This window comes from Helianthus annuus, chromosome 13 (genome assembly GCF_002127325.2).
Source record: "Helianthus annuus cultivar XRQ/B chromosome 13, HanXRQr2.0-SUNRISE, whole genome shotgun sequence".
In the NCBI taxonomy this organism is placed as follows: Eukaryota; Viridiplantae; Streptophyta; class Magnoliopsida; order Asterales; family Asteraceae; genus Helianthus; species Helianthus annuus.
Window position 1 is genome coordinate 56,832,154 of NC_035445.2, and position 14,659 is coordinate 56,846,812.

At 36.0% G+C, this 14,659-nt stretch overlaps 1 protein-coding gene across 1 annotated transcript; it reads right to left on the reverse strand.

Moving 5' to 3' along the window:
- Window positions 1-2,071: 2,071 nt before the first annotated feature.
- LOC110897771 (FAM10 family protein At4g22670) lies at window positions 2,072-6,116 on the reverse strand. Its single transcript, XM_022144503.2, has 11 exons — window positions 5,892-6,116; window positions 5,744-5,792; window positions 4,771-4,908; window positions 4,594-4,681; window positions 4,398-4,478; window positions 4,242-4,306; window positions 3,889-4,029; window positions 3,526-3,642; window positions 3,112-3,435; window positions 2,541-2,598; window positions 2,072-2,389 (listed from the first exon to the last, which is right to left on the reverse strand). Exons 1-11 carry the CDS (start codon window positions 5,999-6,001, stop codon window positions 2,292-2,294), a joined length of 1,269 nt encoding a protein of 422 aa, XP_022000195.1. The 5' UTR covers window positions 6,002-6,116; the 3' UTR covers window positions 2,072-2,291.
- Window positions 6,117-14,659: the final 8,543 nt, after the last annotated feature.

Consider the following 14,659-nt stretch of genomic DNA (forward strand, 5'->3'; position numbering starts at 1 on the left):
CGAAGCAAAGACCCTTGTGCTATATCATTTGTAAATTGACAAGCCGTTGTGTGGTTAAGTATTCGAACTTCATTTTAGCATTGACATGTCAAGTTTAATATGCTTCGACAAATTCTAGTAAATGTGCATGTTTCATACAAAAGTTAGCGAATTCGAATAAAATTATTATATATATTAGAACACATCAATGGGAAACACTCTTCATGACTGATGACTCTACTTAATGCCCTGTGTGAGATTGGTTGATCATCTTTTTTCGGCGTGCAAGTTTGCCTCAGAGATATGGGTCGCTATTGCCTCTTGGTGCCATCTCCCGCCTATTTTTGCTTGCCTTTCATGAGATTATCAGGATGCATGAGACAATGAACACCTCCAACCAAAGGAAATGAACTCTACAGGCAATTTTTCTTTTGGCATGTTGGTCGATTTGGCGTGCTTGGAACAGTCTTATTTTCAACCATAAGAAGCCGGTGGTGGGCGTCGTTATGGCTGAAGTAAAATCTTTGGGCTACCTATGGTTGAAAAACCGAGCTAATATTGGGGGTTTAGATGAGGGCTCATGGGACTATTCGACTTTTTGTAATTTGGTAGTTTGTTTGTTTTTTTTTTTTTTTTTTTTTCCTTTTTGCTTCCTTGTTGTAGTGTTTGGTCTCTAGTGTCTTGTTGCTCCTGTTTGTTTTTTTTTTTTTTTTTCTTTTTGCTTCGTTGTAGTGTTTGGCCGCCTTTAAAAAAACACATGGTTTGCCTTGGCCCTTGGGAACTTTTCTACCTTTTAGGTTTTGAACACTTCTGTCGTTTTCTTTAATTTTTTCCCCACCAGCACATTTATCCGAAATAAGCTATACAGATTAACCTTTATGTGATATAATTTTATAATTTATATAGAAGATTTACAAAATTAAATTATAACATAACCTGACAAAACAAAATTATAAAACATGTCACACATTGTTGTTTGCTTATTTTTATCTGCCATTTGGAAATTCTTACATGGTTGCTTTTTTGGTTTCTTTACTATCACGAACTTACCATTTGAACATCGATACATGTACCATAACATCAGTTTATTTATTTATTTTTCTAAAATGATGTCGTTTACCCTTTTTTGTAATAGTATAATGTAGTGTTATATAAATTTCCGACTATACTGTTTCGATGTACTTATTATTATATGCAATTCAATAAAAGGAATTTTTGAATGGATAAAAGGTTATTTATTTTTATAAAATGACCAAACTACATTAGTACCAATACCGTATTTGTGTCTATGGTTCTCGACATGACGAAATAAAATTCGTTGAAAACATAGTTGCCTGTGCAAAATAGCGATTTTTTGGTATCCTAAGCTATATCAAGTGTCGGTATCGACCGAAAAACACAAGAACCAACACTCGTATTTTTATTTATGGTTTTTCGGTCGATGTAGAGCACATGTTGATTGATATACCGAGTGACACAAGAACCAACACTGGTATTTTTATTTATGGTTTTCGGTCGATGTAGAGCACATGTTGATTGATATACCGAGTGTTAATATCGTACTAGGTATTGTAATAAACCGAACTGATGCCGACCAAAAGTCCACCTCGAACATGCCGCTAAGCTCGGGGAATTCCACTAGTAATCACTAAAAAAATTCAAGCTTTGTAAAAACAGAAACCAGTGCCTCATGTTGTCTATTGACGAGTTGTTATGCGATTAAACATCCAGACTTTATTACTAGCGGTATGGTGTGTTACAACAGATTCCAGCAAATCATTTCTATAACAGCAATTCCTAGATTTTTTTGGACAAATACAGCACACCTACACGCATGATCTGAAACCCTTTAGGTTGTGAAATAGTCATTTACCACCAAGATATCCGGTTGAAACAATTCTAGCAGATCTATGTATTATTAACATAAAATCAAAAATACACTCTCCACCAGTGATATATTCAAATATTTATTAGTGTCATGAAACATTGCTTAATTTTTATTTAAAAAAAAACAAATGTGTTCTTCATGTTCTTAAAAGTTAATGAGCTCACTACCCAAATAATCTCATAAGCAAGTGGGGAAAACTCAACAAAAAAACACTAATCTGCCTTGCTTTGATTCAACTAACAAAGACTCGAATATACCAAATACAATGAGGTAAAGGCATATGACATATGAAAGCTTTTAAAGAGGTGTCATTCATCAATTCCAACACACCGAAACCAACAAACAAATGAGAGACAGCAGCATAATATCCACCTAAAATACCAAACGGAAATGAATACCAAAATACCTCTCATGTATACATTCTTCACTTGGGCCCACCAAACTTGCTCATCATTTTTGCAATAAGCGGAGCAACCTTCGGGTTCGCTTGGTGTTTCGCTAGATTCGCAGGGTTTTTCATAACTGGAAAATAACCACCAAAATATATCATTTACTCACCAAAGCTCATACATGAAAAAGAATCGTGCATTTAGCATGTCATGTAATATATAATTATTTGTTAACGTTTCTAACGTCACATAAATCATACGGAGTAGGGTGAAGACGAACATACCATCTTGCAGGGCAGCCATTACTTCAGGATCTTTAAATGCTGCCATTAATTCAGGATCCTGTAGAGAACAACATTAGCCCCTCAACTTTAATAATAACATGTTAACCCCCCCCCCCAAACTTTAATAATGACATTTTTAGACCCTTAACTAATCCAACTTTAGCCCCTTAACTTTAATATGAAACAACTTTAGCCCCTCAACTGTAATAGTGACATGTTCATCCCCTTAACTACATTAAACAACTTTAGCCCCTCAATTTTAATATTAAACAACTTCAGCCCCTCAGCTTTAATAATGACATGTTTAGCCCCTTAACTTTAATGATGACATGTTTAGGACTTAACAAAAAAATTTAGTCCCCGAACTTTAATAAAAACAACTTTAGCCCCTCAACTCTAAATATGCCATGTTTAGCCCCTTAATTAAAACATCAAACAACTTCAACTATCGTGATTTCCTTATTTTTATCAACTTTAAATATGCCATGTTTAGCCCCTTAACTAAAACATCAAACAACTTTAACTATCGTGATTTCCTTATTTTTATCATCATATTCAGAGCGATACTCACATTTAAGATTTTGCTGTAGTCAATGCCACCTGGCATACCACCTCCGGCTCCAGCACCAGCACCAGCACCGGGGAACCCACCGGGCATACCACCACCTGCACCAGCACCTGCACCAGGGAACCCGCCAGGCATTCCACCGGGGAACCCACCCGGCATGCCGCCAGGGAACCCACCCGGCATGCCGCCAGGGAACCCACCTGGCATGCCGCCGGGGAACCCACCTGGGAAACCACCGGGCATTCCACCAGGGAATCCACCTGGCATACCTCCGGGTCTTTCACTTGAAGACGCTTTTTCTTCCTTTTTAGCCTTCTCGTATGCAGCCTATGAATAACATGACAAATTATCAGGTTGTATGAATAATAGGTAACGAAAACAAATGAAGAATGGAATATGAGGGAAATTTATATTTGCCTTTGCTTCAGCCCGGCGACGTTGCCTCTCGCGTTCTGTTTTCCTGTCCTCTCGCTCTTTCCTGAGCTTGTCATATTTCCTACGATGTTCGATAATTTTGTGTGCGTTTGGTTCAACCTATGTGCATTCAGGTATAAGATTGATATGACATAAACAAGTTAAGAATAAGTGGACTTCTTGTGATAGAACAAAAAAAAAAACCACTAATATCAGAAAACATTGGTATAAATTTTTAGATTGAAATCAACTTCAAGGTTTGCTAAAATAACTTCTATAATTTCAATATACAAGTTAAAAAAATAACAAGCTAATACTGGACAAAATGTGCATATACAGAATTACAGATTATGTATGATGACTAACCTTCTTAAGGATAGAACTTATTTCTTCATCAAAATCAATATTTGATGCTACATGAAGATCCTTTGCAGCCTCTTCCCATTGGCCAAGCATCGATCGTGCAATTCCACGTGATTTGTAGCCTTTAGCAGAATCTGGATTTATCTGGAAATATTTGTTGGAAACAAAGTCAGTCAGTTATTAAAGAATATACTAAACCAACAAAACACATAAACAATATAGAGATCACTGATGATTCATCTGATTTGCATCATGCATGTGATACATACATAATACATTCATCAATATGAATTTAAAGTCACACCAAAGGTAGAAAAGACGTTATGTTGTGAGGATTTATGAGAAACGGATACTACCTTTAGAGCAGCATCAGCATCCCGGATGGCGGCATTTGGTTTCTTCATTTTGATATATACAGAAGCTATATGGTAATCAAATACAATAATAAAAATTGAGAATTAAATGCTAGTATAATATAATAAAAATGTAATATTTTGTCAAAAATGAATTACCTCTAGTTGCATACATGATAGCAGAAGTAGGGTTAAGCAATATTGCCTCCGTGAGATGCTCGATTGCTTCCTCTAGCTTACCTGTTTACATCAACAAGTAAGATGCTTGTCAAGACCAAAGAATGCACCGTTTTCCGCAACCAAATTTACAATTGACAAAGAAAAAAGAATATGGAGAAAAAGGTTTAAAACAAACCATCCGAAATTGCTTCCATTGCCTTTGCTTTTGCCTCTTGGGAAGCATCACGGTTTTCTTCAGAGACCTCCACTGAAGAATCTCCCATCTATAATAAAAATAATAATTAAAAATTAATAGAAAATAATGTAATGGGGAAAAAGAAAACATTCATTGTGGAGTGTAAAAAGACAAGACCTTTTGTGGAGGATCATTATCAGGTTCCACAGTTTCACCTTCAAATTCAATGTCAGATTCTACTATCTCATCCTCTTCTTCTTCTTCTTCTTGAGGATGTTCAACTTCTTCATCACTCTCTTCCACAACATATGATTTCTGCAAGGTCAAACAAGTAGTACAACCATTTAAAAACCATTCATTTATTCATAAATGATCACTATAACTTAAACCCATATACAGTTCATCACTCCCTTCGAGCTGTCCTTGACAACAATAAGCAAATCAATAATATTCTTTCTTATCAATGAAAGAGACCTCATGGCAACAATATTACATTTACTAGAACCTAAACCGTTCGCTTATACCTCTTATGTACAACAAGATATAAAGCTATGTGTTGTTGCGGTGAGCAGGAGCGCAAGGGGGCTGTAATGTAGGCAATAGGCAAAGCGAGCACGGCAAACTGTGATAGGCAGGCGTGGGGTTGTAAACAAACCGAACTGGACGGAGCCTTGTTCACGTTTGTTCCTTTAGCATTGAACTTGTTCACAAACGATTCACCAACACATATCGAACGAATTTCTTATTCGTGTCCGTTCATTAAGAAATTGAACTTGTTCACAAACGCAAACGAACATATACCATTTTACAACAAAAAACATATAAAAACAACAGATCAACAAACGAACGGTTCACCAACACAACCTCAGTTCGTGTTTCTCATTTAATTAATCGAACGAACATAAACAAACTTCCCGTCTAACGTTCATGAACGCTCGGTTCTTTTACAGCCTACTCATACTTCTAGCCTTAGTGAAAAAGCATCTTAGAATCATTCATCTTAAAATACAAGCATAAACAGACACCTCAAACTTACAAAACTAAACACCTTAACATCTTTAACTTGCATTAACTATAGAACCAAACCAGAAATTAACCTCAAACAAATAACAAATGAGTGAGATATGTGGTAAACAACAGAAACATCTACCGATTGCGATTCAGTCTTGTAAGCAGATGCCGGAAGTTTAGCTCCAAGACTGAAATCAAAACCAAAACACAAACGCAAACAATCAACAACAGCTTCAATTGCTCCGATTAAATACGAATTGTGTGAATGTATAATAATAAGAATATACCTTTCAAGATAGTCGCGGAAGAAGGAGAGAGAAGGATCACTGAGAATGGAAGGATCGGACTGGCAGCGGCTGATAAAGAGCTTCAGTTGTTCAAGTTTAGCGGCGTCCATGGCCGTCGGTCGTAAAGTCGCCGGAGATTTGGAAGAATAGGGTTTTGGGGGCGGTGGTGTTGCTAATAACAGTGGGCGATATAGTTGGTGACTTCTAGATTAAAGATGGTTCTAGAATTCTAGTAGCTTTTCCAATTGATTGATGTTTGTTAAAAAATTATGAGTAAATTACAAGTTTTGTCCTTTATGTTTGTCCCAAATTTCAGGCGCTGTCCTTTACCTTTAAAATTGACGAGTTTTGTCCTTAACGTTTCAAAATCCTGCACGTTATGTCCTTTAGCCCTAACCTAGTTAGATTTTTTGGTTAAATCAGATTACACAAGGGCATTTTAGTCTTTTTACCTATTTATTTAATATTATTTTAAAAAAGAAATGATTATTAATATTACAGCACTCTCTCTCCTACACTTTCTCTCTCTAGCACTACTACCGCCATCCACCCGTCATCTCCATCAACTCTCTCTCTCAGCTTCACCCACCGCCCCTAACACAACCACCGCCGCCGCCCCTAATCACCTCCAACAACCACCGTAGCCGAACCCGATCTTCAGCGAACAAACCCAGCAACAGATTGAACATCCGCCAACACAACAAATGAACAGATTGAACCCATCAACAGATTGAACATCCGCAAACAAAACAAATGAATAAATTCATTCAAGTATGACAAAATGAACAGATACTTCAAATATACTGCAATTAACGAGATTGAAATCATAAATTGAACAAATTGAAGTTTGCAAAACAAACCTTAAACTTCTACTCAAATAAAACCCAAATCAACTTCCACATATCAAACACAACAAATTGAACGTCACCTAACACACTACCTAAACAAAACTATACAGAATGGACACCACCACCACCTTCATCGTACACAACCACTGTCACCACCACCGCCGTCTCTAACACAACCGCTGTCGTCGTCCCTAATCACCTCCCACAACCACCCTAACACAACCACCGCCGACCCTAACACAAACGCCGCCGCCGCCGCCCCTAATCACCTCCCACAACCAACGCCGCCCCTAATCACCTCCCACAACCACCGCTACCCCTAACACAGCCGCCGCCGCCGCCACTAATCACCTCCCACAACCATTCACTCGTTGATTCACCTAAAATTGCAGACGTAGATTGATGGAATTTCATATTTTTGAGAGATGAGATGGATGAAATTTCAGATGAGAGAGACACAGAAGAGATAGAGTGGGAAATCAGATGAGAGTGAGAGAAAGAGAAGGTATAGTTTGTATAAATCCTTTTAGTTTTTCATTTTGTACAAAACAGTCCCTTATTAAAAGCTCTTTATACAATACCCCCTTAATAAGGTGAAATGACAAAAGTACCCTCATGTGCAAGGCACATGACCATATTTAACAAAAAAAATCTGACTGAGTTAGGGCTAAAGGACATAACGTGCAAGATTTTGAAACGTTAAGGACAAAACTCGTCAATTTTAAAGGTAAAGGACAGCGCCTGAAATTTGGGAGAAACATAAAGGACAAAACTTGTAATTTACTCCAAAATTCTATCCCAATGAGAATTTGATTATGTCATAGTCTTTTTTGGTTATCCTCAACCTAATTCTATCCCAATGAGAATTTGATTAGTATTAGTTTAATTTGTTACTTTAAAGTATTTGATTGTTATCGCTTTGGTTTATTACTTTAGTTTGTTACGTAAAAATATTTGATTGTTATCAGTTTGGTTTAATTGATACATTGCAAAATAGTTAAGTTATTTGACGAAGTCGTATGCCTCCTATTATGGATGGTTTAGATCCTGAAAGATGCATGTATAGATAGAAGGTTTAGATTGAATCAAGCAAGATACACGATATTAGTTTAGTTTGTTACGTAAAAGTATTTGATTGTTATCAGTTTGGTTTATTAGTTTACTTTGTTACGTAAAAATATTTGATTGTTATCAGTTTGGTTTGATTGATACATATTACAAAATAGTTAAGTTATTTGACGATGTCGTATGCGTCCTATTATGGATGGTTTAGATCCTGAAAGATGCATATAGAAGGTTTAGATGGAATCAAGCAAGATGCACGTATAGATGGAAGGTTTAAATCGTGCAAGAGACATGTATATGAGTATTTAAGAGTAGGTAGTTTGCCATTTAAAAATAAACAATGTCATGGACTTTATTATGATCGTTTGATTTCTGATATTATTATTTTATTTCAAAAATCTACATTCAATCATTCGCAGAGTTGGCAGTATGGTTAGTTGGTTACCAAAGAGTGATTTGATCAAACCAGCTTTAACTAAGGCTCATGAACGAAGTTAAATGAGTGAGTTTGGTGTGTTTATTCTTAGCAAAATAAAACATGAGCTCGACCCGTCTATTAAAGTTAAGTTAATAATTCATGTTTAAGTAAAAGTGAATACTATAAATGGCTTTAAGCAGTGGTGTTCAAAGTCGAATATCCAAATTTTCGGATGGTTGATATTTGAAATTTTGGATATCTGAAAATTCAAATACAAACTCGAATAGTGAAACAGATATTCGAATTTTTAAATTCATATAATTTTTTGTATAAATTTAAAAGATAATTTGAAAAAAATGTATATTTTTTCGGCTATTTCGGATAATGAAATGGATATCCGATTTTTTATAATCATATTAATTTTTGAATTAACTAATTTATTTAAATATAACTAAAAACAAAAACGGATATCTGATCATTAAAATTACTATTCGGATACAAAAATCCGGATATCCGAACTTTCGGATAATTCAAAGTTGGAATTTTGAGGTTTTCATTCGGATATTCAGATTCATATATTTTGAACACCCTTAGAGTATGTTTGGTATGAGTTATTGGAACGGACGAGGTAGTGGAATGGACGAAGGAATGCAATGGATCATTACCATTCCATGTCTTGTTTGGTTACTATCGGGAATGGAACGAATTATTAGCGTGTATTGTTTGGTAGGTAAGAAAAGACGAAGGAAAAATCAGCAGTGAGTAGTGGTGGTCGGTGGCGGTGATTGTAGGTGGTGGCTGTCACACCCCAACCGATGGCGGAAACATCGGAGTGAGACGAAATAGATTGCTCATTACTCATAACACTAAATTGTGACAAGTATTTAGTAGTAAATTTCATTTCATTGCTAAAAGAATCAATTACATTGTTTGAAATCGAATACAACAAGCTGAAACAAATGAATTACAACACAACAAGTATTTAAAGTTTAAAATGCGTTTCTAGGCATCCTACTAAGTTCCGTGCATCATCATCATCATAATATTCCTGCAACATGTTTTAAAGTATAGTTCAATACAAAAGTATTGGCGAGTATACAAGTTTTGGAATACTGGCATATAAGTATAAAAGGTTGTCTCAAATCCAACATGGCAATTCATATACAAAGTTGTAGCTAGCATGCATAACTATAGGCCAAACCCGAGTGTCCACGAGAATAATGTGTATCCCTCGTCACCGAAGTAAACGAGACCGTAATGTATAATGTGCATCCCTCGACACCGAAGTAATCGAGACCGTAAAGTATGTTAACTTAACAATACCCCGTCGGGTGGTGTGCTACTCCTATAGCGCTATAATTGTTAAGGTGGGCTAGCTAAGTTAATGACAAATAGAGTGCATGAAAGTATTCTACCATAAACAACATAAGCATAATAAATAGCATGTTTGGCTGATTGAGTGATTTAATATGTTTGATTATGTGTTTTGTATATTTTGATAGTTGAAACATGTTACACCCAAAAGTGCATTAAAGCGTAAAAAGGGTCAAGTATACTCACGGTTTGCGAAGAAATTTCCACTTAGTGAGTTTGACGAGTCTTAAGTTGTTGGAACACCGAAGTTACCAATTTTGGTTCTTGAACTTTTTGCCCAAAGTTGAAAATCTTGGATATTTGAGAGAGTTTGGAAGTAATTTGGAGGTGGTGCAAGTGTTTAGAAGGTGTTAGGGTTGGTATTTATAAGAGGGTTAAGTGGTTGAGGTTTAAATGAAGGTGGTTGGGAGTTAAGAGAGGTATTAAATCAGTTGGTTGGAGGTTAGAAGGTGGGTTTGGATTATGAAATGAGTTGGTTGGAGGTTAGCACATTAAAGAAAGTGGTTGGGGAGATGTAAATTTTCATTTTTAGTTCTTGCACCTGTATTGTTGATTATTTTATGCTATTTAAGTTATATTTTGTATAAATAACGTATATTCAAGTATTAAATGGGTATAAAAGTATAGATTAAGTATCGTGAGTGTACAAGTATGTATAATGCATGTATAAAGAGTATTAAATGTGTAATTACGATTGTTTGTATGTAAAACAAGTATGTGTTTACGAGGGTAAAGACCATGTAATAAGTATGTGAATAAGTCAAATGATGAGTGAGTACGAATAATAAATGTACAATTCTTATAAAATGATCACGTTTTATTATGATCAACGTTTTAGATTACGAAGCTGGGAGTGAAATACGAATACGATAAGGATATAAGTTTCAAAAAAATAGGAATGTAAATAATCTTTCTAATTAAGGTAAGTTTCAAAAAGCGAGGCGTTACAGTGACGACGGCGGCGATGGGTGGCGGTGACGGGTCAGCGGTGGTGATTGTGGATGGTAATAGGTGGTGGCAGCGACGATGGGTGTCAGTGGCGATGGTGGCGGTAACGGATGGGTGGCGGCGACCATCGGTGGTGGTTGGTGGCGGTAAAGGCTGCGGTGCATGGAAACGACGGCGGATGGGTGGCGGGTGGCACTGACTAGTGGGTAGCGTCGGTGGTGGGTGGCGGAGGTGGTTAGTGACAGCGGTGGTGAGTGGCGGTGGTGGCAAGAACGGTGGTGGGCGACGAGTGGTGGTGGCGAAGGCGGCTGTGGCCGGCGACGGTAGCGGGTGGGTGGCTGCAGCGGTGGGTGGTGGCAACGGGTACTGGGTTGGGGTGTTCTTGATGAAGGTTGCAAGAGAGGATGGAATGAAAAAAAAAACATAGGGGCAGATGGAATGATTTTTGAGGGAATGAAATGACTTATGTAATGGGTAATTCTATTTCATTAACCAACCAAACACTTTTTTCTTCGTTTACTCGTAATGAACCATTCCATTACATATTATTCCTGCATACCAAACACTACTTTACTTTCAAGTGGGCTCAGAAACCATACATGTTATGTGGGCTTATTACCTTGTGTTATAATTATAACTTATAAGCATTAAAGTTTTGGCTTAAGTTAAACGAGTCAATAACTTAAAGTCTTAAACAATTTGCATTTTAAACGAGCTTCGTGATACAAGCTTTTTAAACAACTCTAATTTCTGAATTTGCAATCTCACATCTTATCATTTTGGTATAAACACGACTCCTATACGGAATAATGTTTTTATTCTAAAAGAGTGTATCAGTTTATTTTGATCGTTCACTTGCTTTATTTGTACGGAATAATGTTTTTATTCTAAAAGAGTGTATCAGTTTATTTTGATCGTTCACTTGCTTTATTTGGTTTACTTTTTCTATTTTTATGCCATGATCTAATAATTTAAACCTAATGTTAGGTTAGTAAAGCTAATGTCGCCTCATCTAGTATTTTGGAACTAGGGTTGTCTAAAAAGTTTTTGGCTCGGAGGTCACTCAGAAAAAACTCGTTTGTTATGGTTCGGTATGTAACTGGGCCAAACCGGCTTGGATTATTTTACCTTTAATATATTTGGGTCGGGATTTAGAGAAAACGGTGAAAAGTGTGAGATCGGTGAGAATGCTTATGGATCGTCCGATCCATAGAATAGATTGTGCGGTGACGTTTTCGTAAATAACATCAATATTATTATGTGGGACGCGCTTCATTAAGGGTAAAAGGGTCTTTTACCGCTCATATTCAAAACGCCATCTAATGATAAAACACTATACAAAAAAATAAAATGCCATTAAAAACAAAACGCCAAAAATTAGTAATAAAACGCGTTGAATATTACAGGAAGATGAAACAAACACAAATAACTGAATTTCAGTTATTAACATTTATTAGAAGAAATTCCATCCTAAATTACGCGCCAAAACACCATTATATAAACAAAGGTAAAACATAGCTTCCATAATCACTTCAATCTATCCATTTTCTGCAAAAAAAAAATCGTTAACCAAAAACGCCAACTTAAACAAAACGCCAAAAATGGCAACAATCGTTTCGTGGAGATACACTCTGGGAATCAGGCGATACGTCCTCAATTTTGACAACAGAAGGAGGGTGTATGTTAAGACGGTCAGGGCAATTCTGAAGATAGAAGAAGAGATACAGAGGTAAATCTTATCCATTGGCATCGCTCTACACAACGAATGCCATGAAACGCATATGCTTATGAAAGCATTAACCAGCAAATTTGAACCAATCAAAGGAGATGTGAAGCCAGACCCTGTCATGCCATCATGGCGTTTTGATGATGAAACAAACATGGTGACAGTTACATACGACAGCGGAGAGCAGGAAGTCTAATGGCTATAGAACATCATGACAAAGCAGTGACTGGGTTTCATGGAAGAATTGCATAACGCCACTTGTACCAACACATAAATAGACTCAAAACTGGAGTTAATGCAAAACATGTTCAGGTGGAGGCTTCAGAATCTTCAGGAACAAGAAGCTGATGAAGGTGAATGTGATGACATGGATGAAGATCAAGATGAAGACTCCGAGGAGGAAGAAAATGACGCAAGTGATGGATACTATTCGGATAAAGTACCTTCTGACGAAGGATTTTCATTTTTTTTCTCTTTTTTTTTCTTCTATGTAATCTTTTTTTTTAAGATAATTAAATGATATATTTCTATCTTTATTAGCAAAACGCCAAGATAATACTAAAAATGGTTAACCCTAACAAAACGCCAAAATAACAAAAAATATTTTTTCCTGCTTAATATTTTATTTTCTTCGTTATTGTATTTTGTCATGTTGGTCTGCATAAGGCCATTTAAAAAAACACCAAACTTAGAAGATGGGACGTCTATAACCTATAAAACTGATAAAAGCTGATCAACACAGTAAATACAAAAATAGTAACTGAAAAGACAGTTACTTTATTACTATCATTTATTACAATAAAAAGTCTCGCCTAAACTACGCGCCAAAAAACCCCTATAAGAGAGGGGTCTATACACAATGAAATTAATCACACCCAGAAAAAAACAAAAACGCCATATCCTCTAGAAACCACTCCCTTTAAAACGCCACAGATGACAAAGCTTTCACTGAAATGGATCCTTTTTCTGAGGGGGTTAACTCAATAATATTTTGTTGAATGAGATGGACAAATATTCAAGAAAAAGAGACTGATGACAGTGATATGCCATCATGTGAGCTTTTTTCTTGATGATTATATAGATGGAATAAAGGGTTCAAGACAAGTGTAAAATGCTATTTTGGACTCTATATTACAAATAACATTAAGCAAGAGTTGATCTTTAATGACGTGCCACCAAACAAGAATATCACACCAAAAAACAGGATGCCACTAAGCAGCTTCTTCTGAAAAAGACGGGGTTTATGAAGGAAAGTTGGCATCTAGCTAAATTATTCAAAAAATGTTCAAAACGCCAAAAACAAATTCAAGAAGGAAAAGGCTGATGACATTGAAGATTGGAAAGAAAAATTGATTACCATTTTTAATTATTTTTGTTATCAATTTATATTATATTTATATCAAGTTATATGTTGTTTTATTATCTAATCCTCTATAAATAAAATACATTATTATATAAAACGCCAAAAACTACAAACACCAAAACGCTAGAAGAATGAAAACTAGGAGAACAGTTGCTGGCAAAACACCTTGTAAAGGGTATTAAAACGCCAAAAAATTCACTAAACGCCAAAAAGAAAAACTGGACTTATTTTAATCTTATGCAAATATTAATTACTCGTAGTGAATTATTATACAAAACGCCAAAACGCCAAAAAAATAAACAGAAAACGATATAACGCCAAAAAATTATATATGTGACACAAAAACAATTAATTCAACCCCAAAAAGTTTAATAAATACAATTAACGCCAAAAAAAACTTAGACACCAGAAAATATTATACCGCGTTGTGAAAATAAAAGAAGAATGAAAAGACAAAAAAGCCCCTCCGCCCTTCTCTATGCCGCGGGACACGTGTTGGGCCAGGATGCGTTCTCACCGTTCTCACACTTTTGAGCGTTTTCTCCCAAACCCGTTTCAATATATTTTATATTTATTTACATATAATATATTACATAAATTTGGTTATTATTTGCAGGTAGTTAGGCGTGTAGTTAGATGCTATAAAATATTTGGGGTTGATTAGAATGCTAATGAACTTATATTTTATTATTAAAAAATAATCATTCGAAGTCCCAACTATTGACATATTGGTCATAAATGGACCCTAACTAACAGAACCCGAACTCTGTTAGTCTCCGGTCGTCAGAAAACCGTTTCCGGCCAGAGAAAAGTTTCTAAAGGTCCAATCTAAGGTTACAAAGAGGTTTGGGACGAAAATGTTGAGTTTTCCGGCAAAAAAGTTGAGCTTCTGGCCAAAAAGAAATTTTCCGACAAAAAAGAGTTTTCCGGCGACTTCAATAATTAGGGCTTTTACTAGAAAAAGGTTTCTAAAGGTCTGTAATAAGGTTGTAAAGAGGTTTTGGGACGAAAATGTTGAGTTTTCCG

Coding starts and splice junctions, on each gene's coding strand:
- LOC110897771 (XM_022144503.2), bottom strand. CDS start 6,001: ATGGACGCCGCTAAACTTGAACAACTGAAGCTCTTTATCAGCCGCTGC. Junction 5,793..5,891: donor TTCCGCGACTATCTTGAAAG/GTATATTCTTAT, acceptor TTTTGATTTCAG/TCTTGGAGCTAAACTTCCGG. Junction 4,030..4,241: donor ATGCTGATGCTGCTCTAAAG/GTAGTATCCGTT, acceptor AAATATTTCCAG/ATAAATCCAGATTCTGCTAA.